The following is a 26130-nucleotide window of genomic DNA, read 5'->3' as shown; positions in this document are numbered from 1 at the left end:
TGTTTTAGTATAAGTGTGTTCTTTGCAAACATTGGGGACATATACCAAAAAACAATTTGCTATTTATCTGAAACTCAAGTATTTTATTTGCTAAATCTGGCAACTCTACTTGGAGTTGCTCCCTCTTTTTTCCCTTCCTCCTTTTTCCTGACATCCATGCGGAAAGGCGGCTGAAGTAACAGCAAGGCATCGGGGCAAGGCCCTAGGCCTGCATGCTTCTTTCCATTCCTAACAACCTTCCACTTTCCACCAATCCTCTCCTCTCACTGCACTCTTGGTTACTGTAATTTGCAGTCAGTTTTCTTAGCACAATCAGGGATTGAGGTATAGGAGTCTTCCTTCAGCTGACTCTGGCCCACCTCAATTTGCACTGTGGCTACTGTTACTCTAAAGACTCTGCAGCAACCTCTATTTGGCTCCTGGTTTAAGCTCTCAATCCCATGGCTTCGGCTTTGAGGCTCCTTTGCTGTGTTCTCAGCTACTTCTACAGCTATCTCATGGGGTGGGGGGAACTCACGCAGATATCCCATGTCCCACTAAGCAGAGGGAAATTTAAGAGCTACCTTTCTCTCTCCGTCCCTTTTGGACATCCCATATGAACATATTGAAACTTCTTATGCTGTTTCAATCTCTAAATCCTTTTTTGTTTTTTTCTTTTTGTGCTTCAATGTTGGTATTGTTCTATTGTTCTATTTTCCAGTAGATAAATGCTTTTTCACTGTTATAATCTGCTATTAAGCCTATGCATAAATTTCTGTTGTTGTATTTTTCAATTCTATAATTTCCATTTAGTTCTCTAGTTTTCTGGTAAACATCTTCATATTAATCTGTTTTCTTCATCTTTTCATCCATCTGCCTGGATTTTAAAATCATAGCTATTTAAAAATTCTTGCCTGCAAACTCCAGTAACTAAATCCCTGTGACTTTGTTTCTATGTTCTTCCACCCCTCCCAACCCGTGACTTCCAATCATTTAGTTCTGTCTTTTAGGATGCTTGATAATGTTTTAAGTGCAGACATTGTATATGAAAAATGTAGAGGCTCCAGATGACGTCATCTTCCTATAGAGTGAATTCACCTTACCCTCCGTTAGGCAGCGGGGTTTGCTCACCTCAATCAAATAGGCGATTTACCTGAATTGAGGCTGGAGCCCATTGTACAGAGCCCACCAAAGATTTCAACTGAGAACCTGAGTTGTTTACCTTCCCTCTACTGGGTCCTCAACTGTAATCATTGTGTCCTCAGTAGTGTGAGACTGGGCAAAATCTCCTTTGCTTCTAAGAGGTTCTCTGCTTAGCTTCTTAGCTTACAGTCCCTCAGAGCTTCAGAATTCGGTAAATGTCTTGAGGAGAAAACTAGCCATATGTCCGATAATGTCTATAAAGCACTTAGCATAGAGTTGGCCATAGGGGAGTACTCTAGAAATGGGTTGTTGAAAAAAACAAACATTGGCTATATGAAAAAATGGGTCTTTTGGTGAAGAGACTTGGTGATTACCACCTCAACCAAATGATCAGACTTAACCATCTTGTATAGTAGAACAATCAGACATTATGTGCTTCTTATGTGATGTAATGAGAAGAATATTTCATCACTTGCAGTATAATTACTATGTAGTATAATTGCCAAATATGTTTTACTGAATCTTTTTTTTTTTTTTTTTTTTTTTTTTTGAGACAGGGTCTCACTCTGTCTTGCAGGCTAGAGTGCAGTGTTGCAATCACAGCTCACTACAGCCTTGGCCTCCTGGGCTCAAACAATCCTCCCACCTCAGCCTCCCAGGTAGCTGGTATTACAGGCGCCCACCACCATGCCCAGTCAATTTATTTTTAAAATTTTTTGTAGAAATGGCATCTTGCTACATTGCCTGGGCTGGTCTTAAACTCCTGGGCGCAAGTGATCCTCCCACCTCGGCCTCCCAAAGTATTGGGATTATAGGTGTAAGTCACCATGCCTGCCCTCTGAATCAAATTATGAAGACAGAATCAGATAAATCAACTACAGAATATTCTATAAGATAACCAGTCTCAAGCCTGTAATCCCAGAACTTTGGGAGGCCGAGGCGGGTGGATTGTGAGGTCAGGAGTTTGAGACCAGCCTGGCCAACATGGTGAAACCCTGTCTCTACTAAAAATACAAAAATTAGTCAGGCCTGGTGGCGCGTGCCTGTAGTCCCAGCTACTAGGAAGGCTAAGGCAGGAGAATTGCTTGAACCTGAGAGGCGGAGGTTGCAGTGAGCTGAGATTGCGCTACTGCACTCCAGCCTGGGTGACAGAACGAGACTCTGTCTCAAAAGAAAAAAAATTAGTCAATATCCTAAACAATAAAACCAAAGCCAGGGGACACTTCTGGTTAAAAGAGAGCAAAGTGACAAAAAACTCAGATGCATGTATAAATATTTTCTTGTAGCCTAAATTGAAAAAAAGAATCTATAAAAGATATTCTGGGGGCCACTGGGGAATTTAAATATGGATTGTAAATTACATGATATTATTGAATTAATATAAGAATTTTTAGATGTGATAATGATATTGCATGTAGGAGTGTATTTTTAGGAGATACATGCTGAAGTATTTAGGGGTGAAGTATCATCATGTCTGCAACTTCTTTTCAATGTTTCAGCAAAGATGAATAAATAAATAAAACAAACATAGAAACATGTTAACAACTTGTATTTCTAGGTGGATGGTGTACAAAATAGTGATTTGTCATATATTTTTACTTTTCTGTGGGTTTGAAATTTTTCCAGTGAAAAACTTGGAGGGACATTCTTGGCTCTTTCATCTAAGTTATTCATTCTAAGTTTCTGAAGTCATTTGATAAACATTTATTGAGTACCTACTATGTATGACACATTCTTGTAAGTGCTGGGAAGTGGTGATGAAATAGATGGAAAACATCATTCTCTTTCAGTTTCCTCATCCATAAAATGGATATAGAGTAAGCATACATCGTGTAAGCACAATGCTTGGTACAAGAAGGCATTCAATTAATGTCGGCTGTTATAATTAATCAGCTTCGTCCATTGTTGATCTGATTTCATCAATTTGATGTTTTTGGTCTTAAACTCTAAATAAAAATGTGTGATCTTCCATCTTATGTATTCTTCCCAACCCATTTCCTTAAGTTGCTACTCATCTTACTTTCATTAATATTACTAGGGCATTTGAAGTCTTGGAGAGAAGACATGATATAAAGTCAAAGCAAAGATGAAGTTAAAGTGGTCAGGGGTATGTTACATTTTTCTTTTCTTCTGACACAGGGCCTCACTCTGTCACCCAGGCTGGAGTGCAGTGGTGCGATCACAACTCACTGCAGCCTCAGTCTCCCAAGCTCAAGCAATTCTCATACCTTAGCCTCCTGAGTAGCTTGGACTACAGGTATGCACCACCACACCTGGCTGATTTTTAAAATTTTTAGTACAGACAAGGTCTCACTATGTTGCCCAGGCTGGTCTCGAACTCCTGAGCTAAAGCAATCTGTCGGCCTCAGCCTCCCAAAGTGTTAGGATTACAGGTGTGAGCCATCGCACCCAGCCATAGTTTTAAAATTAGGTTTGTACATATGCAAGTATCCTCAGGTCGAAAGTTTATATTCACAGAGATTTTATTGATGATTATGTTCTGGTCTAAGATTGGGTTATAAACCAGAAGAAGCTAAAAAAAAAAGGTTTCTAAATTTATTTTTCTAAATACTAGATCTTAAACTGATTTAAAACACTCAAAATTCCTTAATACTCTTCCCCAAGAATCTTGCTTCTTGTACACAGGGTGCACACTTAACATGTTATTTTATCTATGAGTAAGAACATTCCTTCCTTCCATGCTGCTCCACCCACTCATGTTTTCAGATGCTAATGGCTTGGCCTGATAAATGCATTGTTCATTCTAAGCCCATACCATAAATTTATCACTAAGTTCCAAAGGTTTCCTTTCAGTGTAGACCTTGATCATAGCACATAATTTGTTAAATAGTTATTTTAGTGCAATAGCACTAAAAAAATCGAAGTTAATGTTCATTCACATAATTTGCAAAGCTAATACTTAAAACTGATGGGAGTAATTCAATAATTCAAAATAATAAGTGATATTTTTGAGGTTAAGTTTATTTTCAAGAGTTCAAAAAAATAAAACAAAACATTTTTATTTTCCTATTTCCCTCTTACAGGTTTGGAGAAGACTGGAACAATTATTCATACATTTGTATTACTATCAAGCATCCCACATACCTTAAGGATTGTATACTGCATTTTGATACAATCTTCTTCACTAACAATATAGTAAATTATTTTTATACATTCTGTGTAGGATTAAAATAAATAACTATAGAAATAATTTAACAAATCTTTATAGAGCACCTAGTGTGTGCCAGGTTTTGAAGACACAAAAATAAATAAAAAATGGTCCCTGCCATTAAGAAGTTCACAGTGTAAAGGGGCAAACACACAAATAAAATAGACAATTTAATGTCATATGACAGTTTTGAGAGAGGTCTATACAAAGAACTACAAGAACATTTAAAAAGTCACTTAATCCAGAACAGTAGTAGTTATGGATTGTTTCCAGGCCAAGATGATAAGTTTTACAATAGATTTTTGCCAATAAAAGAATCAATGGTGGGGATTACTCCAGGTATATCAAACAGCCTGTGCAAAGGCAGAGAAGTGAGAAAATTTTTATGAAATAGTTTTGTAAGACTGAACGGAAAGATATAGGGTGGGACAGTGGTGAGAGAACAGGCTGGAGAGGTAGGCCAGACCACATCATTAAAGGCCCTATGGGCTTTAGTGGGGAATTTTGATTTCTACCTGTATGCAGTCAGGAGTTTAAGTTAGGGGTGACGTGCTAAATTTGGGGTTTAACAAAGACTACACTGCTAACAGTAAAAGGAAGGAACTGGAGGCAGCAACACCAGTAAGAGGTTATTTTAGAAATCCCAACGTCAAATAAGGACAAGAATTAAGTAATGAGGCAGAGATAAAGATGGGGAAGAGGTGAATTACTTAGATATTTGGATGATAAAATCAAGTAAGAATTGACTCGACTGGACTTGGAGAATGATGGAGAAAAGTAAAATATGGTGATTTTCTAACAGGACACGCCATTCACTGAGATAGGAACTGGAGGAAGAACTACTTTTATGAGATGGTAAGTTTTGATTCAGGTGCTTATATATAAACTATCTTTGGATATATCAAATATTATATATATATATACTTATACTATCTTTGGATAAAAATCCAAAAGATAATAGCATATGTATTTCTGGAGCATCTCATGGAGATCTGATGTTGGGACACGGACATGGACGGCATTAGCACCAACAATGGTAGCTGACACAGGAGTTGTAGATGGGATCACCAAGGATGTTAGAGTATAGAGATGAGATGACAACAGGTGGAACTTTCGGGGAACACTAACATGTAATGAGTAGGTGAAGGAAAGCGAGTCTTTGGAGGAAACTGAGAAGACGGGTTAGAGTAGGGAAAGAAAAGTCCAACAGACTATAGTTCCAACCCATGGAGGAGAGAGTTTTAAGAAGTACTTATGTGTGTCAGTGTGAGTGTGTATGTGTGTCAAATATATTAACAAGTAGAATGCATCCAATGGATTTAGAAATTAAGTCACTTGTAATTTGGATACCAACAGTTTCAACCATATGGAGTGATGGCCATATTATAGCAGATTAAGACTGACTGGTGAGGAAGTCAGAGTGAAATCTAAGATGTTAATGTAAGCCACAAATAATACATATTTGAAAAATGGGCAACGAAACCACATCAGGTGGGGGTCCCAGTATGATGGTGAAACTCAATTTGAATTAATTTAGGTAAGCAGATAAGGAATGGCTGGGACCAGGGTCTGGAATATAATCAGGCCTCTTTCCCTGCAATTGTTCTTTCCCCTGGTGGCTCCACATTCTGTTACTTAAGATCTGTTTTCTTTGTGTGGCAGGGAACAGTTTCATCAGCAAAGAGGAAAGGGCTTCTTTCTTCCAACTTATGAAAAGCGGGGATTGGGTCCTGTTTCCATCCTTGGACTAAACATGGAGGCTGGGAAAAACAGGATAATGTAAAAAAAAAAAAAAAAACCCAGCTGGGTGCGGTGGCTCATGACTATAATCCCAGCACTTTGGGAGGCTGAGGTGGGTAGATCACAAGGTCAGGAGGCCAAGATGGTGAAACCCCGTTTCTACTAAAAATACAAAAATTAGCTGGGCATGGTGGCGGGCGCCTATAATCCTGGCTGCTCGGGAGGCTGACACAGAGAGTTGCTTGAACCTGGGAGGTGGAGGTTGCAGTGGGCCAAGATCATGCCACTGCACTCCAGCCTGGGTGACAGAGCGAGACTTCATCTCAAAAAACAAAACAAAAAAACAAAAACAAAAAACTGCCCCCCACCCCGGCCAAAAAAACCACACACATGGTTGGAAGTGAGAAGGGTGAGTCTCCCTAATTAGGATAACTTCTATTAACAGATGATGATGATAGATTGTAAGGGGGCTGGACAAAAATAATAAACATCCATTACCAAAAAACAGCTAAAAATATATGTGTACATTTACTATTGTACACAGATGCTATTCAGCAAAATGCTTATAGCTTTAATTTTTCCCATACTTTGAAAATTTCCAAGTGCTTTCTTATCTTTTATGAAATAAAATTAGTAGAATACCTTTCTTTCTTCTTTTTTTTTTTTTTGAGACGAAGTTTCACTCTTGTTGCCCAGGCTGGAGCGCAGTGGCATGATCTCTGCTCACTGCAACCTCTGCCTCCCAGGTTCAAGCGATTCTCCTGCCTCAGCCTCCCAAGTAGCTGGGATTACAGGCACCTGCCACCACGCCCGGCTAATTTTTGTATATTTAGTAGAGACAGGGTTTCACCATGTTGACCAGGCTGGTCTTGAACTTCTGACCTGAGGTGATCCACCCACCTTGGCCTCCCAAAGTGCTGGGATTACAGGCGTGAGCCATGGCGCACAGCCCCTTTCTTTTGTTAAGAGTAAATGGGCAGAAGAGAATGTTGTTGGGTCTAGAAATTATACTCTATGATCATCAGTGGAATTGGAGAGAAGACATAAAAGAGACAGGCTATCAGTCTTCAAATATCTGGCAATCATAGACAGGAAGGACTGAATCAGCCTGGTTCTAGAGGGTGGAAGTGGGGCTAGAAGGCAAACGTTACAGAGAGGTGGTCTTCAGTTCAAGCCTAGACTACAACTGGACTGTTCTGTGACATAACAGAGATGCTATTAGTAGAAGTACAGGATTTCAGCTTGGGCTGGCTGACTGACAGTGTTCCTATTGAGAAAATTACTGAATAGTCCTGGACACTTGACTGCCTGATTTTCAAGGACTCTTCCAACTCTAAGAAGATAGTAGGAGACAATTAATTATCTACTGCTTGATTCAACATACAGAATTTGCATATAGTGGGGCATCTTTCTAATATTTGCCTATTTGTTAAATATTGGTTTCCTGGATTCTTATATTTAATGCTATAGAGAACAGTTTTTAAGAAGAAAACCCCACACTAACTAAAGCAGTTTGTAGACACTTTTTTACTATGGTGGTAACCACAGATTCAGAATAAACAATTTGTTATAGTGAGTAGCATATAATCTGTTTTTATGAAAAAAGAGAAACAAAAGTTTTTAAAAGTTAAAATAAAGGTTCCTAAAAAGTTATAAACTTTAACAAAGACAAGTGTTAAGGATTCTTTAGAATAATAGTTTTCTTTTTAATATGGAGAAAACAAAAAGGAGCTTAAAGTCCTTTGTCTTGCTATCTAAGAATAGCACACTAGATGGTGCTATAAGGCTGTCAGAAAGAGAGTTTTACCAGGCTAGTGGGGCATTCTGATGGTAGTGTTGTGGAAACTTTCCACTTACTTTCAGCTCCTGAGAGCCGTTCCAGGTTTATATAAAAGTAATGGGAATCTCAATTGGACAAACTTTAGCCCTGAGATGACATTAACTTAAAACTAAACCACAGGCTTAACACATTAAAAATAGTTTCACTATTTGACATTTCAATCTGATTCCACTGAAATAGAAATGTTAAAGTCATTAAAATGTCAATGTATTAATTTAAATGTATTGCTATTAATTTCACTTAGCTAGTCTTCCCATGAGCCTAGTTATAATCACCACTTAATGAATCTTTAAGTCAGTTTAAAGTGGCTTCCTGAAATTTTGAATTATCATTAAGCTGAACATACAAATCACTCTTTCATTTAGTATTGCAAATATATTAACACAAATACATGAAACATTGTATTTAGAAATCACTCTATCAGTATATTATTTCTTATAAAAATAACATTTCATGATTTTTTCACATTACAATAAAACCAGAAAAATTTTACTAAAGTGCAAAACAAAAATAAAGCTTTACTTTTATAATATTTCCTTTTCATTTTCTTTTAAAAAGGTGAACAACAAAATGAACGAATAAAGATATCGCTTTTGCAACCTAAGAGTCATTTAAGTTTTAAACTTTCAAAGACCTGAGATTTGTGATTTTTTTTTTCCCCCTTATCTTTCCAGTTCTGCTTCTAGAATTTCCCCCCATGTATCTGCATCCATTGGGTACATGATTTTTTCTGGTAGGCTAATGGGAGAACAAATGTTGCTGTATCTGCCACTTAGCCATTCGTGTTTCACTTTACTCTTCTGGTAATTCCTCAGCAGTATCACCTGAAAGAGGTAAATCACCGTTAAAAAAGACTGTAGTAGGTGGTTGGCTAGTGAATGTGTTTAAAGCAAGAGAAGCAGATTGACAGGGCTGAAAAAAAGAGTAAGTATTTACATTTATATATACGTACATTAATAAATGTATGTGTCTGTGTACGTGTGTGTATGTATATGTGTATTTATACGGAGTGGCATAAGGTGAAAAGAAGGAGCTAATTCCCTTCTGGTTAACGCAGGAAAATTCCCGAATTTAGAATTTAAAAAATGCAAAAGGATAAATGAAAGATAGTGTGGAAACAGTGTGGTTAGCAGGAAAAGACTAATAACTTTAACTCATTTCCAAGAGTCAACACACTGTCTTATTCTGCATATGTAATTCTGTCTCCTCCAAGCAGAAGTTAGAATTGGCGCAAACCTGCTATCATAACGCTGTCAACAACACTGCAGATCGCAAAGATTAAACTTACCCTCCAGGAATAACCACTTTCTAGATCATCATCTATTTCTCTTCGGCACACAGCTCTTACAGTCATGCAGTGAGGTTTCCATAAAGAGTCACTGTTTCTTATTGTGTCATTCCAGCTCCTGCATGTCAATGAAGCCCTGCACAGACTCCGAATGTCCAGCTGACTGAAAATTTTAAAAGTGATTTCTGCAGGCAGCAGTTCAAAAAAGTTGTTTTGACTCTCATTTTTTTCCTTCTCAGCATCCACAGAGTTCGCTTCTGTGTGAGAAACTCTTGAATTATTGTTTCTCTTGGAGTTTTTATGCATAGCTTAATGTTTTAAGTTATCCTCATATGTAACCTAAAAGGCAAAATTTAAACATGCTCAGTCTCCAAATAGGAGTATAAATCCTACTTTAAGTCAGATGCTTTTTGGGTATAATTTAAGAACTCTTTCTTGACTTTAGCTTCTCAATCTGTAAAATGCGCCAATGCTGCCGCTCTCCTGAAAGTTCTTGCAAGGATTAACAGTGACAGTGGGTAAAATATCTAGTCTTGCTACATCTGAATTGCACATGGGAGGCACCCAACATGTTAGTTTCACTCTCACCCAGGCTGGAGTGCAGCTGTGTCATAACAGCTCACTGCAGCCTCAAACTCCAGCCTCAAGCGATTCTCTTGACTCAGCGTACCCCGCCCCCCTTTAAGAAAAAAAAAGAAAAAAAAAAACCAGAAAACCAAAAACTGTTTTACGGAGAAATGGTTCTTGCTATGTTGTCCAGGCTGGTCTTGAACTCTTGTCCTCAAGCAATCCTTCTGCCTCAGCCTCCCAGAGTGCTGGGATGACAGGTATGAGCCACCATACCCGGTACTTTTGTACCTTTGAAAATGTGTATGAGTCAATCCTATGAAACTCCTGAATACTTGTTGTACGTGGGAACTGATGCCTCATCATTAATTTGCAATTTGTGACTTAATCATAAACTTGCTGGACTTCTAGTTGTTTATATAAGAATTTTATCTACTTGTATCCAATAGGTAGGTAGGTGCTTACATTTGACACAACTACTATCTGAAATGGACACGAAGATGAGATCTGGATTATGAAACAAAGTCTCAAATATTCAACTCAGTCATAAAAGTAGTGTTTCAGAAATGGCCCCTTGAAGCTATCCTACATGCATAATTACAAGCTAAGGATAATAGTCACTGAAGACATCAAGCAACAGTGAGTGACAACTGTAAACAATGTTTAGAACTCAGCTAGGTACAGTATGTGACTATTTGAAGCCCAGATTTAAAGCTCAATTTCAGCTAATTTACCTAAGGTGAATGGTGTAGGCTTCTCAAATCAGTTGAAAGCATGACTGGGTACATCACCATCCTTGAGTTACTTTTGTATATAAAGACAGCTTGTATTCACTTAAAATCAGTTTATTCCATTTTGCACTTCCTTTTATAATGGGGGTTGGTTGTGCAAGAGGAGAGGTTTGAGGTACAGCTAAATACTTCTTTTAACTCAGCTGAACACAAATCTCTTTTCTAGATGAGCTACTCAGCTATGTTTCCGGACTTGCCAAGACCACGGTGGCTCCCATTCATGATCCAGATTAGCTGTGGTGGCTGGAACTGCGGTCTGTGTTCAACAGAGGTCTTCTTCTTGAGGGTTTGGGGAAGTAAGAAAGCAAACGTAAAAACGGGTGAGTCAAGAGCAAGTTTTTGCCATGCACCTTGGCCCCTCCCACCACCAATACAAACCAAAGCCAAATCACAACGTTCTTGAAAAGAATCTCACATTAGGAAAACGTTACAGTGCATTTAAACGTTACAGTGTGTTTATCCACTTCTCCCAGGATCTTACTGGGAGAATAAAATGCCTCCCCTTGTGGAATTCCTGTAACGGGAATGAAGGCTTTTGAATTTCACAGCAGGGGATGCCTTGGCGAGTTTCTAAAATCCCACTAGGAATCTTTCTTCTACGTCCAGGTTCGCCTGGATGCCTGCAAACGACCCCTCTTCTGCCCTTTCTCCTTTATGAACTGAGCTTTCCTGAATTCTCTCTCAAGTGAAGTAAAAGCTCGTCCCCCTTTCAACTATCACTCGGAGGGATAGATCGGCGGCAGCGCAGTCGGAGGAGCGGGGAGCCCCACTCCGTCCAAATCTCGCAGGTCAGGGCTAATCACCCCACGTCCCGTCTGAGCCACCCTCCTTGTGTCCCGCGCGGGTTGCAGCTGCTGGAACCCAAGAACACAGGGCACTGACAAGTGACAACAACCGTCAGCGTTGACTGTCACTGCGGCTCCAGGCCGCGGAGGGAAGGCTGAGCTTGCGTCCGGGCCGCGTCCCCGGGAGCGCAGACACCTAAGCCAAAGGGAACGGAAAACCTTTCTACCTACTAGGCCGCGGTGGCTTCTCCTCCCGCGATTTAAATCCTCCGGAATTCCAATCCTTCCCCATAGCTCTTCGCATCCCGCCCACCTGAGTCCCGCCCTGCTCAGAACTCGCGCAGGCGCCGAGAGGGGCGCGCAGTGCCTTTGGGGATTGGTAGTTTTTTCCAGGGCGTCTCCGCTCGGGAAAGGAAGTGAAAAAAGGCACCAGGACTACAAGGCCCGGCGTCCTCCAAGATGGGAGGGAGGTGAAAAGGGTGTTGGGGAATAAGCCGGGGTTTTTAAACAGTAGTTTTGAGGCGGCGTGACTGGGGAATCCCCGGTTGCGTCATTAGTAGGCGTGGAGGGGCGGGACTCGTGAAGCTGCGCTGGGGCCGGGCTCTGGGAGGACCGGCGCAGCCGCGCGGAGCCTTTGAGGCCCTCCCTCGGTGTTTTTTCCCAGGGCGTGGGCTTGCCCCGCGCGTGTCTGTGGAGGGCGGAAACAGCGGAGGGGCCGGTCTCCTGGCGAAGGGGCCTAATCCTTGCCCGCCATGTCCGGGGGCTTCGAGCTGCAGCCGCGGGACGGCGGTCGCCGGGTGGCCCTGGCGCCTGGGGAGACGGTGATCGGCCGCGGGCCGCTGCTGGGAGTAAGTGTGGGCGGGGGCTTAGCGGACCCCGAGAGCCGTGGAGTTCCTCGCCGGCTCCTGAAGACCGGCCCTAGTCCTGGCCGGTTTCCCCACCGCGCTGGTCCGCCGGTCCGGATTTTAGAAGTTTGGGGCCGCAGGTTTTTCAGTTACCTTTAAGCCAATTCACAAACATTTCTTTATGTTGCTTTTAAAACACTGTATTACCATTATTATCTTATCCAGGGATTGGCAAACTAGTGCCTGGGGGCCAAATCCAGCCTATGTTTGTATGGCCCCATGAACTAAGAATGATTCTTAAATTCTAAAATGTAAAATGTAAACAAAAAACCTACTAATTTTTCAGGGGGAATAGTTGCTCCAAGGGTTGAGGGTATTGCGGCTTGTCTTGTAAAGCCTAAAATATTTACAGTAGTGTCTGGTCCTTTACAGAAAAGTTTGCCAAACTGTGATATTACGTCTTCTAGGCTAATTTCTTTTAAGCTTTGGTCTCCTTTGCAGAGCTGTGTGGACCTTATTTATTTATATTATTTATTATTTCCAGTAAAATGAGTAGCTAACCCTTCATAAGTAATGTGTATAGCGTTCGTGTCATTGGTCTAAGGAGACATTACCTATACCAACATCTTTAACTGTCTCAAGACCGTATCAGTTAGGTATTTTTATTATCCTCATTGTTCAGATGAGAAAATTGAGCCATACACACATTATTTAAAGTCCATACATAAGCTTTTGGACACATAATGCCACAAAGCTAAATATTCTCTACCTTCTTTGGGAGAGGTTTAGGAATAAGAACATTTGCATATTGCATTCTGGAATTCTATAGATCTCTTAAGTACATCTAGTTTTCTATTTTGTTCTTTAACATTCAACATTTCTTGTTTGGTGCTCACTGTGTAGAACATTTTGCAGATTCTAGCACTGTGGGGCATACAAAGATGAATGGAACATGGGTCCCTACCCTTTAGGAGTTTTCTCTTGGGACTGGGGAGACACCTGTGTCAGTGAGCTAACACCAAGGAGTAAGGAGTGTGTACTGTTGTCCTGGTTAACTTCCAGAGTCTAAATGGAACCATTGGTACTTGCCTTAGGTCCCTTCTGGGAGCAGGGAAAGGAGTGGTAGTTTCAGATTGTATTATGGAAGCTGGTCCTAAAGGGGTGTGTGTGTGTGTGTGTGTGTTGTGTGTTGTGTACATGCACATGTGCATGTGGTAAGGTTATTGAGGAAGTAGATATTCAATTGCTGTTCATTTTTTTACTGCACAAGTGATTATTTAAAAGTTTAACATTATTTCTATTTTTTTCGTCGTTTATTGGCCTATACAAACACTGGAAGGAACTGTCTGGAGGCTTTATTTTTCTTTTAAATTCGTAGGTTAGAAACTTAAGAGTATGTGCTTAATCTAGTAATCATATATCTGGTGACTAACGAGTTTTGACTTGCTTAAGAAATTGTCACCAGTATAGTACTGTGGGTCTGGTTAAAAGGTGGATGAATTTTAGGGCCGTGGTTTAGAAACATGGCAACAGATTGCAGACCCTTTCATTATTTGTAGCTTGTTCTTTGTGTTGTCGACTTGCTAATGTGAGATGAGCCTATTTGGTATCTGTTTTTAAAAATGGTAAGGAGTGAAAGCTGGGCAATTACCTGGTCAAGATTTTGCTTTTCCTTTTGAAATAACATTCAGGGATGAGATTCTCTTGCCAAGATTGGCGTGTATTGGAAGTGGTTATGAATGACATCCTAAGTGTGTTAAAGGAAAAATTTGGAGAACAAACAAATCGCCTTGTAGTTTTTTCGATTTTGGAGCTGACAGATGCAACTCGATTCTTCTCTGCAGTGGTTAAAACACAACATAAGGGCTCCTGTTTCCAACAACAGCAATTCCAGTGAGATTTATTTTTGTATTGTGAGAGAGCGAAGACTGAGTTCTAAGTGGAAAACTCAGTAAGTTCATTGTAAATTGGTATCGGAAACGATTAATATAAATAAGGATGATTTTGAACTTTCTTAATTGGGCATGTTTTTCTGAGACAAGCTTCACAAACCTTGATGGCCACACAAACATAAAAGTTCATAATCTCACTGTGTAAAATAGTCTTGGTAGTAAAACAGTTTGACAATGAGAATGGTTTTGTATTTTTATGGTGGTAGGAAAACACGACAGAGAAACCTGTCACAGAGAACAAAGGACAATGAAATTTAATCTTTCTTGTTCCCTTTGCTTTCATGTGAGTCATCAGAGAACCCCTGGTCTTTGTTTACTAGATTTTGATTCTGCTCCATGATTGGCATCAGTTAGAAGGTTTTACAGCAGGATTAATCTTCAGAGAACTTGAGTTAAAACAGCCAATCCAAAAGATTACATATTGTGTGATTCCATTTATATAACATCATTGAAATTGCGAAATTGCAAAATTTCAAAAATGGAGAACAGATTAGTGGTTGCCAAAGGTTAAAAAATTAGGCAGCAGGGCAGAAGGGAATGGATATGGCTATAAAATAGCAACATGAGGGATATTTGTGGTGATAGAAATGTGCTTTGTCTGGACTGTGTCAGTATCAATATCTTAGGTTGATATATTGTACTATAGTTTTGTAAGATGTTACCATTGGGGGAAACTGGATAAATGGTACAAGAGATATTTCTATATTATATCTTTCTACTACATGTGAATCTACCATTATCTTAACAAATTTAATTTAAAAGGGTTTTACAGTACGACATGTCAAGCACTGTTAGGCCAAAGTATTTGCTTTATGGGTTTTAATTAAAGCTGTTACACTCTTAAATGAAATCTACTATTTCTGATTTCAGATTTTTCTTATTTTGTTTTGACAGCAGGGATTATATGACACATTTCTTTATGATGTATTTTCCTCCTAGGAAACAAGATAGCAAAAGATATCTAGTGATACTTTCTCAATGTAGATGTAATTAAATTGACTGCTTTGATTAAAAGGAGAAGAGTCCTCAGTTGGGGGAACAGGGAAGGTCATAGGCTTCAGTTCAGGTGGCATCAGTTCACCACTTCTAAGAATGTTGTAAATGTTCTACAAAGTTTACACAAAGTAACCATCCCCTGACCTGGCAGCTCTATACTTTAACTGCTTGTTGCAGAATCCTGGCTGTCCTGGAATGCTGTTCCTACCTGCTCCAACATAGGTTTCTTCCCTTACGTTTCTTTTATTTCTAGATTTGCCCTTCCCTCATTTTATTATTTAGCCTACAACCAGTGCCTAGCACACAGTAGGCCTTTAACACATGATTTCTTCCTTCCATTTCGGTATCTCAGCCTCTCATTCACTCTACCCTCAAAAAGAGCCTAATTGTGACTTAGATATAAAAAAGGGTTATCATTGTGTTTTGAAGTGAATTTAAATATAGTAAAGATGCAGTCCTACCAACTGCTAAATCTTAAGGAGTAGCATTCATAATGAATTAAGTTTTAACATTTTTCCTGCTTTGTTGATTGATAATTCGCTAAATTCAGGAAATAGTTGATAAATATATACTATGGTTGGATGGGAGGGAGTATAGGAGAAATAAAGGTGAATGAGAAACAAGTCTTTGCTCTCAAGAAACTTATAGTTTTGTAGGTTTGAGAGACAAATAAACAAGTATTAGTAACTAAACAAGGCTACAACCTCACATGGGGACTGGAGCCAGGCTGACACTTGGAGTAAGCGAAGTGGGAGGGAAGAAGAAAAACAACACAGGGACAGTGATAAATGACAACAGTTCTGCCTCAGTGTTGGGAAGGCCACAAGGAGAGGGTCTCTATGCAATCCCTGCTACTTTCCCCTATTCCCACTTGGTAACGGTGTCATATTGTTTTTTTAAGAATAGTAAGAAATTTGAATTTTTAGATATAATCCCTGATTTTTAAAAGGTCACATTTTTATTAAAAGTTTTGGTTAAATACCATGAGTCTGTTGATGAAGAGTTAAATTCTATAAAATATTTCAAGAGATTTATTCTGAGCCAAATATGAGTGACCATGGCCCGTGACACAGCCCTCAGGAGGTCCTGAGAGCATGTTCCCAAGGTGGTCAGGGTACAGCTTGGTTTTTATATATTTAAGGGAGGCATGAGACATCAATCAAATACATTTAAGAAATACATTGGTTTGGTTCAGAAAGGCAGGACAACCCAAAGCAGGGGCTTCCAGGCTATAGGTAAATTTAAACATTTTCTGGTTGACAATTAGTTGAGTTTATCTCAAGACCTAAGATCAAAGGAAATGTTCAGGTTAAGATAAAGGATTGTGGAAACGAAGTTTTATTTTGCAGAGCTCTCAGATAGCCGACTTCAGAGATAGCAGGTTGTAAAATGTTTCTTATGAGACCTGAAAGAGTGTCTGGCTCTTAATTGATTATCTCCTGGATCTGGAAAGGAAGGAAGGAAAACAGGGGAAAGGGAATTCTCTATAGAATGTGGGTTTTTCCCACAAGAGACTTTGCAGGACAATTCCAAGGTATGGCAAAGAAATATATTTTAGGGTAAAACATTTTGATTTTCTTCCTTGTTATGCCTGAGTCAGACTGGAAAGTAAGTCATGTTATACAGGGTTAAATAAAACTCATCTCATGAGAATTTATGGTTTGTAGGGCATGACTCCCCAGACCCCTTAGAAAGGAATTTGGGCAAGATAAAAAAAAAAAAAAAATCAGAGCTTAGTCCTCAAGCTAGACAGAATGATGTCACAGGGAGGTATAAGAAGGAACCTGAAGTTAAGAGGTGGGATCAGGGAAAAAACTTCATGAACTTGGTGGCATGTTGAGTTTGACTGTGGTGTGTTGGGACAGTTAGAATTTTGGTAGGTAGAGTGGGTGGTGTAAGGAAGGGCTTGCGTGGTTTAAGGCTCTAAGATATGGTGTGTTGGATAATTGGGTAGGTGTTGACCAGGCTTGTGGGATGATCACATTATGTCAATGATCCCGTTTAACTTTTACAAACATTGTTTTTTAATATATTAGTTTTTAAAATAGACTTTATTTTATGGAGGAGTTTTAGGTTCACAGCAAAACTGAGTGGAAAGTACAGAGAGTTCCCATATACTCTCTGCCCTCTTACATGTACAGCTTCCCCGACTATTAACAGTCTACACAGTATGGTATGTTTGTTGCAATTGATGAATCCACATTGACATGTCATTATCACCCAAAGTTCATAGTTTACACTGGGGTTAACTCTTGGTATTGTACATCCTATGGGTTTTGACAAATGTATAATGACATTTATCTACCATTGCAGTATAACACAGAATTGTTCCACTGCCCTAAAATTTTCCATGCTCTGCCTATTCATCCCCCAGAGGCTCCCCGGGACCCCTGGCAACTACTGAACTCTTTTACTTTCTCCATGGTTTTGCCTTTTTCAGAATGTCATAGAGTTGGAGTCATACAGTACATAACCTTTTCAGGTTTCACTTAGTAATATGTATTTAAGGTTCCTCCAAGTCTTTTCATGGCTTGATAGCTCATTTCTTTTTAGTGATGAATAATATTCCATTGTCGGTTTATCCATTCACCTACTAAAGGTCATCTTGGTTGCTTTCAAGTTTTAGTGATCATGGATAATACAACTACAAACATTTGGGTGCAGATTTTTGTGTGAACATAGGTCTTCAACTCATTTAGGTAGATATTAAGGAGCACAGTTGCTGGATTGGATAGTAAAGTTGTATAGTAATAGTATGTTTAGTGTTGTAAGACACCGCCAAACTGTCTTCCAGAGTGGCTGTACTATTTGCATTCCCACCAGCAATGAATGACAGTTCTTGTCACTGGACATCCTTATCAACATTTGGTGTTATCAGTGTTTTAAATTTTGATCATTCTAATAGATGTGAGGTAAATCACTTTTCGTATGTATATTTTGAGTGGACAAAAATACAGCAGTCAACACAGAAGACTCCTGTGATTGAATATGTCGTTATTTCTCCCTACCAACAAGCAAGCGGTCACTTTTACAGCAGACATCAACTAGGTGTCCTCTAATTCAATTTAATTCTGACTCCATCTATCTGGAGATAGCATCAGCTCCCACATGTTGAGGGCTCAGTTCCCAAGATTTCCCCCCACTTCTGATGGCAATTGCAAGCCCCAAGTTGTTTTACCTGTGCTTCTGAACCACTGGATGTAAACCAGGGATCCCATGGCCCTTTCCTTGGGCTCTATTAATTTGCTAGAGCAGCTCCTAGAACTGGTTTGTTATAAGGGATATGACAAAGGATACAGATGAGGAGATGCATAGGGTAAGCTATGGGAAGGGATACTGAGCTTCCATGCTCTCATCAAGTGTGCCACCCTCCAGAAACCTCTACATGTTCACCTGTTTGGAAGCTTTCGTAACCCTGTCCCCTTTGGGTTTTTATGGAGTCATCGTTATTTAGTCATGATTGATTAAACCATTGGCCATTAGTGATCAGCTAACCTTTAGCCCCTCTCCTCTCCCTAGAGGAGGCTGGGGCTTGGGGCTGAAAGTCCCAATTCTCTAATTATACCTTGGTCTTTCCAGTGACTGGCTCCCACCCTGAAGCTATCTAGGGGCTGCTAGGTGTCACTTAACTCATTAGCATACAAAAAGACATCACTTGGGAGATTCTGAGGATTTTAGTGGTTATGCCAGGCAACAGGGACAAAGACTATATTTTACAATTATATATATCTTCCCCTGAATTAATGCCTTCGAATTTTCATCCTCCATTTAATACTTACCATGAGTATGCTACCTTCTCACATGTCTTCATACTTTTGTATGAGTTCCTTTCTTTGGTAATTTGGTTCTGTAGGTAGTGTCTGTATTTTTTTGAGATGGAGTTTTGTTCTTGTTGCCCAGGCTGGAGTTCAATGGTGCGATCTTGGCTCACCACAACCTCTGCCTTCTGGGTTCAAGAGATTCTCCTGCCTCAGCCTCCTGAGTAGCTGAAATTATAGGCGTGTGCCACCACAACCGGCTAATTTTGTATTTTTAGTAGAGACAGGGTTTCTCTATGTTGATCAGGCTGGTCTCGAACTCCTGACCTTAGGTGATCTGCCTGCCTCAGCCTCCCAAAGTGTTGAGATTACAGGCGTGAGCCTCCGCGCCTGGGTGGTATCTGTATTTTTTAAAAGCTCTGAAGATGATTGTATTGCAAAGCCAGAGTTAGAAACTACTTCTAGACACACTAAGTAGAGTACTTGGCACAGAATAGGTCTTTAAGAAATGTCTGCTGAACCGAACTGAATAAACAAAATAACTACTTAGACACATTAATTTTCCGAAGTCCCAAGTGGTGCTTTAAACCCATTTTTGTCTTCTTAAGCTTTCCTTATGTCTTTACTTACTATGTTGCCTCTGTCATCATATATTAATGATGAGGATGATGTTCTCACACTTGTGCAGCATTCACTATGTAAGCAGTATTGCAAGCCAAACAGGTTGGATGAGTTGAAATTTCAGTGACATCATGATAGTCAGCACAATTTCATCATATTGGCTAACAATTCACCAGCCTTGAATTAGAGCTCAAAAAGCATTGGATTTGCTTTTTAAAATCTAGAGTGATGCATATTAATCAGTATTGTGAATTAGGTGTTTGTGAGGTTGCCTGATAACCTACCATTTACACCATTATTCTTATGGGAAAGCATATTCACAAGTTCCAAAGAACATTTCACATCAAATATATTAACCTTTTAAAGAGAACTTGATTTCTGAATTGAAGTGTTCATGGAGATCTCTGGGCAAAATCAAGTCTATTTCTTCATAATTGCCCCTTCTTAACATCAGAAGTTGGACTTTGTACATTCCAAATACGATAATGTCAAACATCTTATATCAACTACTTTTGCTCTGTTGAAGAATAAGACCGACCTCTTATCAAATATTATGGCAGAGTCTCAGCATAGGTGACTGAGCTCTGGAATGCATGCTGGACTTGGCACTGGGAAGATATCTAGATAAGAAAATTTTATGATTTGTAGATTTCTTTATAGTAACCAGTCTGGATTAAGTTTAAGTCATATATATATATATATATATATATATATATTTTACTTACCCTCTGCTCCACAAAAGTAGAAGGAAATAATCTAATGAAATTATGTCTAAAATAGATCCCATGCTTTTTTTTTTTTTTAGGTTTATGCATTTCACCATAATACTGGCTCAAATCCTATACTAGATGACTTTCTGTTTTTCTCTACCATGAAAATTTGAATTTGTCTAGTTTTGTCTGTTGTTGATACAGCAAACTAGATAATCTTTTGGGAAAGCACTGTAAATTGTGAAGTATTGTGTAAAGTAATGTTTTTTGTATGTATTATGCTCTTTCCCAATTTTGCAAGATTATATACTCAATGTAGAAAATGTAGGACTTTCGCCTGTAATCCCAGCACTTTGGGAGGCTGAGGCGGGCAGATCACCTGAGGTCAGGAGTTTGAGACCAGCCAGATCAACATGGTGAAACCCTGTCTGTACCAAAAATACAAACATTAGCCGGCTGTGGTGGTACACACCTGTAATCCCAGCTACTTGGGAGATGGAGGCAGGAAAATCGTTTGAACCTGGGAGGCAGAGATTGCAATGAGCCGAGATTGTGCCATTGCACTCCAGCCTGGGCAACAGAGTGAGACTCAAAAAAAAAAAAAAAGAAAAGTAGGAATTTCACCAAAATCAAGTAAGCAGGAAGACAAAATAAGCACTTCGAAGTCAATTACCAAGAGATAAGTACTGTAAACATTCAATGTAGTTCTTTCATGTGTTTAATCTGTGTACATAGGTATATATATTTTATTCAGTGTATATATTGTGCAATAGTTACCACTGATTTTTAATTAATATTATACTATAAATTTTGTTATTAATATTCTGAATAGTATTTTCAGTGCAACCTTCCAGTGGCTTACTGTCACACTTAAAACCCAAAGTCCTAATGGGTATGAGGTTTCCTTTTGGAGTGATGAATACATCCTGGAAATAGAAGTGATGGTTGCACAATTTTGTGAATACAGTTAACCCTGAACAACATGGGTTTTGAACAGCATAGGTCCACTTCTATGCAGATTCAACAAGTATATTGGAAAAGTTTTTGGGAGATTTGTGACAATTTGAAAAACCTCACAAACTCTATATTTAAAAAACATTGAAAAATTAAAAAGATATGTCATGAATAAATGAAATATATGTAGGTAGTAGTCTATTTTATCATTTACTACCATAAAATATACTCAAATCTATTATAAAAAGGTAAAATTTATCAAAACATACACACACAAACACAGAGTGTACATAGTGCCATTTGCAGTTGAGAGATATGTAGACAAATGTAAAGCATAAAATTCACTGTAATACATACTGTACTTCTGTAATAATTTCTAGCCACTTCTTGTTGCTGTTTTGGTGAGCTTTACTGTTGCAGGTATCTGCTTATGACAAAGTGTGATGCCTCAGCATGAGCAGTTCAACTCTCCAGTAAATTGTATATCATAATAAAAACAGATCTCAGCTGGGTGTGGTGGCTCATGCCTGTAATCCTAGCACTTTGGGAGGCCGAGGTGGGAGGACTGCTTGAGCCTGGAGTTCAAGATCAGCCTGGACAACATAATGGGACTCCATCTCTACAAAAAGTAAATTAAAAAAAAAATTAGCTAGGCATGGTGGTACATGCCTGTAATCCCAGCTACTCAGAGGCGGAGGTGGGAACCTCACTTGAGCCTGGGAGATTGAGGCAGCAGTGAGCCATGACTGCACCATTATACTCCAGCCTGAGTGACAGAGTGAGACCCTGTCTTTATTAGTCTGTTCTCACACTGCTAATAAAGACATAACCAAAACTGGGTAATTTATGAAGGAAAGAAGCTTAATAGACTCACAGTTCCACATGGCTGGGGAGGCCTCATAATCATGGTGGAAGGCGAATGAGGCGCAAAGTCAAACGTCTTACATGGCATCAGGCAAGAGAGCTTGTGCAGGGGAACTCCCATTTATAAAACCATCAGATCTCGTGAGACTCATTTACTACCCTGAGAACAGTATGGGAGAAACCACCCCATGATTCAGTTATCTCTACCTAGTCCCACCCTTGACATGTGGGATTGTTACAATAGAAGGTGAGATTTGGGTGGGGACACAGCCAAACTATACTATATCACTCTTAAAAAAAAAAAAAAGGTGATCTCTCATGAGTCTTGTATTTTTTTATTGTGTTTAGTGCAATACCGTAAACCTTGATTAACACACCATGGGACCATGGGACCTATGTGAAATACCACTAGTGATGCTGGAAGTTCTCCCAAAAAGCAGAGAAAAATAATGGCAGGAAAAAAAAAAAAGAAAAATCACAAGAAAAAGTTGAATTCCTTGATATATACAGTAGATTAAGGTCTGCAGCTGTGTTGCCTGCCATTTCAAAATAAATGAATACAGCATATGGACGATTGTAAAAAAAGGAAAAGGAAATTCATGAAGCTTTCACTTCAGCTATGCCAGCAGGTGGGAAAACCTTGTGCTTTTTGTAAAACACCTTTTTATCTTGTATTGAAAATGCAATTTTTATGTGGATACAGGCTTGCTATAAGAAAAACATACCTATAGACTCTAATATGATTCAAGAAAAAGCAAAGCCATTATGTGACAACTTAAAGCAAAAGGAGGGTAAAAGATCTAAAGCTGGAGAATTTAATGCCAACAAAGAATGGTTTAATAATTTTAAAAAGATGTTTGGCTTTTAAAATGTCAGGGTAACAGAAAATGCAGTTTCTGCTGCCCAAGCAGCAGCAGATGAATTCCCAGATGTCATTAAGATAATCATCGAGGAGAAAGGATGTCTGTCTGAATAGGTTTTTTAATGTAGATCAAAGTGCCCTACTCTGGAAAAAAAAAATGCCACAAAGGACAGTTATTAGTAAGGAAGAGAAGTGAGCACTGGGATTTAAGGCAGGAAAGGATAGCCAGTTCTACTGTTTTGTGCAAATGCAGTTGGGTTTATGATTAGTACTGCCCTTATCTACAAAGGTGCTAACCCCTGAGCCTTGGAGGGAAAAGATAACCACCAGCTGCCATTCTTTTGGTTGTACAAAGAGAAGGTGTAGACATGAAAATCCTTTTTCTGAATTGGTTCTGTCAATGCTTTGTCCCTGAAGTCAGGAAGTACCTTGCCAGTAAGAGACTGCCTTTTAGAATTCTTTTGAACAATGCCTCTGGCCACCCAGAGCCCCATGAGTTGAGTAACGAAGGTGCTGAAGTGGTCTACTTTCTCCCAAACACAGCATCTCTAATTCAGCCACTAGATGAGGGAATCATAAGGACTTTTAAGGCTCATTGTACACACTACTCTATGGAAAAGATTGTCAGTGTTATGGAAGAGAACCTCCCTAGAGAGAACATCACGAGTCCCGAAGGATTACACCATTGAAGACACCATTGTTGTTACAGAAAAAGTCATGAAAGCCATCAAGCCTGAAGCAGTAAATGCCTGCTGAAGGAAACTGTCCAGATGATATGCATGACTTCACCGGGTTTACGACAAAGCCAATCAAATAAATTATGAAAGAGATTGTGGATATGGCCAAAAAGTCAGGGGTGAAGGATTTCAAGGTATAGATATTGGAGAAATTCAAGAGCTAATAAACACTAATTAACACAAGACAACTTGATGGAGATGAATGCTTCTGAACCAGTGCCAGCAATGAGGAAGACATGTAGAAGCAGCAGTGCCAGTTACCACACTGACACTAAACACTCTGGCAGAAGGGTTACGTTTATTCAAGACTGCTTTTCTTTTACAACATGGACCTTTCTATGATACAGACCCTGAAACTAAACAATTGGTGGAATAGGATTGGAACTGTATAAAAACTTTTTTTTTAAAGAAATGGAAAGCAAAAAAGTTAGGCAAGTTATCATGTATTTTCATAAAGTTACGCCAAGTATGTCTGCCTTTCTTGCCTTCCCTTCTACCTCCTTTACCTTTTACACCTTTGCCACCCTGAGATAGCATGAGCAGCTCCTCCTATTCCTCCTCCTCCTCCTCAGCCTACTCAAGGTGAAGACAATGAAGATGAAGACCTATATGATGATCCACTTCCATTTAATGAATAGTACATATATTTTCTCTTCCTTATGATTTTCTTAATAACATTCTCTTTTCTCTAGCTTATTTTATTATAAGAATGTACTGTAAAATACATATAACATGCAAAATATGTGTTAATCAATCGTTTATAATTGATTAAGGCTTCCAGTCAACAGTAGGCTATTGGTAGTTAAGTTTTGGGGGAGTCAAGTTTGGTTCCCCTAACCCCCATATTGTTAAAGTATCCTGTAAGTTTATTGAATTTGTTTATCAGTTTTAAGTGTTCTTTTGGTGGAGTCTTTAGGTTTTTCTAGATGTAAGATCATGTTATCTACAAGCAGGGATGATTCAACTTCCTCCTTTCCATTTAGATGCCCTTTCTTTTTTTTTCCTTTTATTTTTTTGAGACGGAGTTTCACTCTGCCACCCAGGCTGGAGTGCGGTGGCATGATCTCGGCTCACTGCAACCTCCGTCTCCCAGGTTCAAGCAATTCTCTGCCTCAGCCTCCCGAGTAGCTGGGATTACAGGCGCCCACCACCACGTGCAGCTAATTTTTGTATTTTTTGTGGAGATGAGGTTTCACCATCTTGGCCAGGCTGGTCTTGAACTCCTGACCTTGTGATCCACCCGCCTTGGCCTCCCAAAGTACTGGGATTACAGATGTGAGCTACCATGCCCGGCTGTTTTTTTTTTTCTTACCTAATTGCTCTGGCTAGGACTAATAGTACTATATTTAATAAGAGTGGTAATAGTGGGGCATCCTTAGCTTGTTCCAATTCTTAGAAGAAAAGGTTTCATCTTTTCCCCTTTCTGTATGATGTTAGCTGTGGGTTTGTCATATATGCCCTTTATTGTGTTGAGGTATGTTTCTTCTATATCTGATTTGTTGTGTGTTTATCATGAAGGGATGCTGAATTATATCAAATATTTTTTCTGAATCTCTTGAGATCATATGGTTTTTCTCCTTAATTCTGTTGATGTGATATATCACATTTATTGATTTGTGTATGTTTGAACCATTGTTGCATTGCTGGGATAAATTTCACTTGATCATGGTGTATAATCTTTTTAATGTGTTCTTGGATTCAGTTTGCTAGTATTTTTTTGAGGATTTTTGAATCTATATGTTCATCAGGGATGTTGACTTGTAATTTTCTTTTTGTTTGTGTGTCCTTGTCTGGTTTTGGTTTCAGGGTAATACTGGCTTCATGTAATGAACTTGTAATAGTTCCTTTCCCTTTAATTTTTTGGAATAGGTTGAGAAGAATTGGTATTAGTCTTTTTTAAAAGTTTGGTAGAATTCAGCAGTGAAGCCTTGTAGTAATTCCTTTAAGTATTTCTTGTAGGGCTTGTTGAGTGGTGATGGAATTCCCTTAGTTTTTGCTTGTTTGGGAAAACTTATTTCTAAAGGATAGCTTTACTGGGTATCATCTGGGCTGGCAGGTTTTTTTTGTTTTGTTTTGTTTTGTTTTTGTTTGTTTGTTTGTTTGTTTTTCCTTTCAGCACTAAACATATCATGCCATTTTCTCAGCCTGTAAGGTTTCTGCTGAGAAATCTGCTGTTAGTCTAATGGGCATTCCCTTTTATGTGACTTGATGATTTTTTCTTGTTGTTTGCAGAATTTTCTCATTGTCTTTGACTTTTGAAAATTTGACTACAAGTGCCTTGGAGAGGAACTTTTTGGGCTGAATTTATTTGAGAACTTCTGCGCTTCCTGCATCTGGATATCCTTCTGTCTCTCAAGGCTTGGGAGGTTTTCAGCTATTATTTCATTAAATAGGTTTTCTATGCATTTTCCATATTTTCTTTTCCTGGAATTCTCATAATGTGAATATTTGTTCGCTTAATGTTGTCCCATAAATTCAATCGGTTTTCTTCATTCTAGTATATACTTTTTTCTTTTCTTTGGGTTATTT

The 26130-nt window shown here is 39.1% G+C and overlaps 2 protein-coding genes across 17 annotated transcripts in view; one reads left to right on the top strand and one right to left on the bottom strand.

The window, feature by feature from the left end:
- Positions 1-4099: 4099 nt before the first annotated feature.
- FBXO48 (F-box protein 48) lies at positions 4100-11684 on the bottom strand. 2 transcript variants are annotated; one of them, XM_031008210.3, is made up of 4 exons: positions 11534-11684; positions 10461-10796; positions 9160-9498; positions 4100-8695 (listed from the first exon to the last, which is right to left on the bottom strand). In XM_031008210.3, exons 3-4 carry the CDS (start codon positions 9463-9465, stop codon positions 8534-8536), a joined length of 468 nt encoding a protein of 155 aa, XP_030864070.2. In that variant the 5' UTR covers positions 9466-9498; positions 10461-10796; positions 11534-11684; the 3' UTR covers positions 4100-8533. The 2 variants fall into 2 exon arrangements, with proteins under 2 accessions (XP_030864070.2, XP_004029395.2); XM_004029346.5 differs by having other exon boundaries at positions 10461-10793.
- The window catches only part of APLF (aprataxin and PNKP like factor), a 164189-nt gene continuing 149703 nt past the window's right edge, over positions 11645-26130 (top strand). For 6 of the 15 annotated variants that reach the window (XR_010129957.1, XR_010129956.1, XR_010129958.1 and 3 more), the window contains exon 1: positions 11873-12150. Coding sequence is in view for 11 of the 15 variants with exons in the window: in XM_063695834.1 (XP_063551904.1) it covers positions 12055-12150 (96 nt within the window). In the remaining 4 variants the exon portion in view is untranslated. Of the gene's footprint in view, positions 12151-26130 lie in introns of all 15 variants that reach the window. The other 9 variants (XM_063695832.1, XM_055378904.2, XM_063695836.1 and 6 more) reach the window with 6 other exon arrangements.

Source organism: Gorilla gorilla, chromosome 12 (assembly GCF_029281585.2).
Source record: "Gorilla gorilla gorilla isolate KB3781 chromosome 12, NHGRI_mGorGor1-v2.1_pri, whole genome shotgun sequence".
Taxonomy (NCBI): Eukaryota; Metazoa; Chordata; class Mammalia; order Primates; family Hominidae; genus Gorilla; species Gorilla gorilla.
This window is presented reverse-complemented; position numbering and strand designations above follow the sequence as displayed.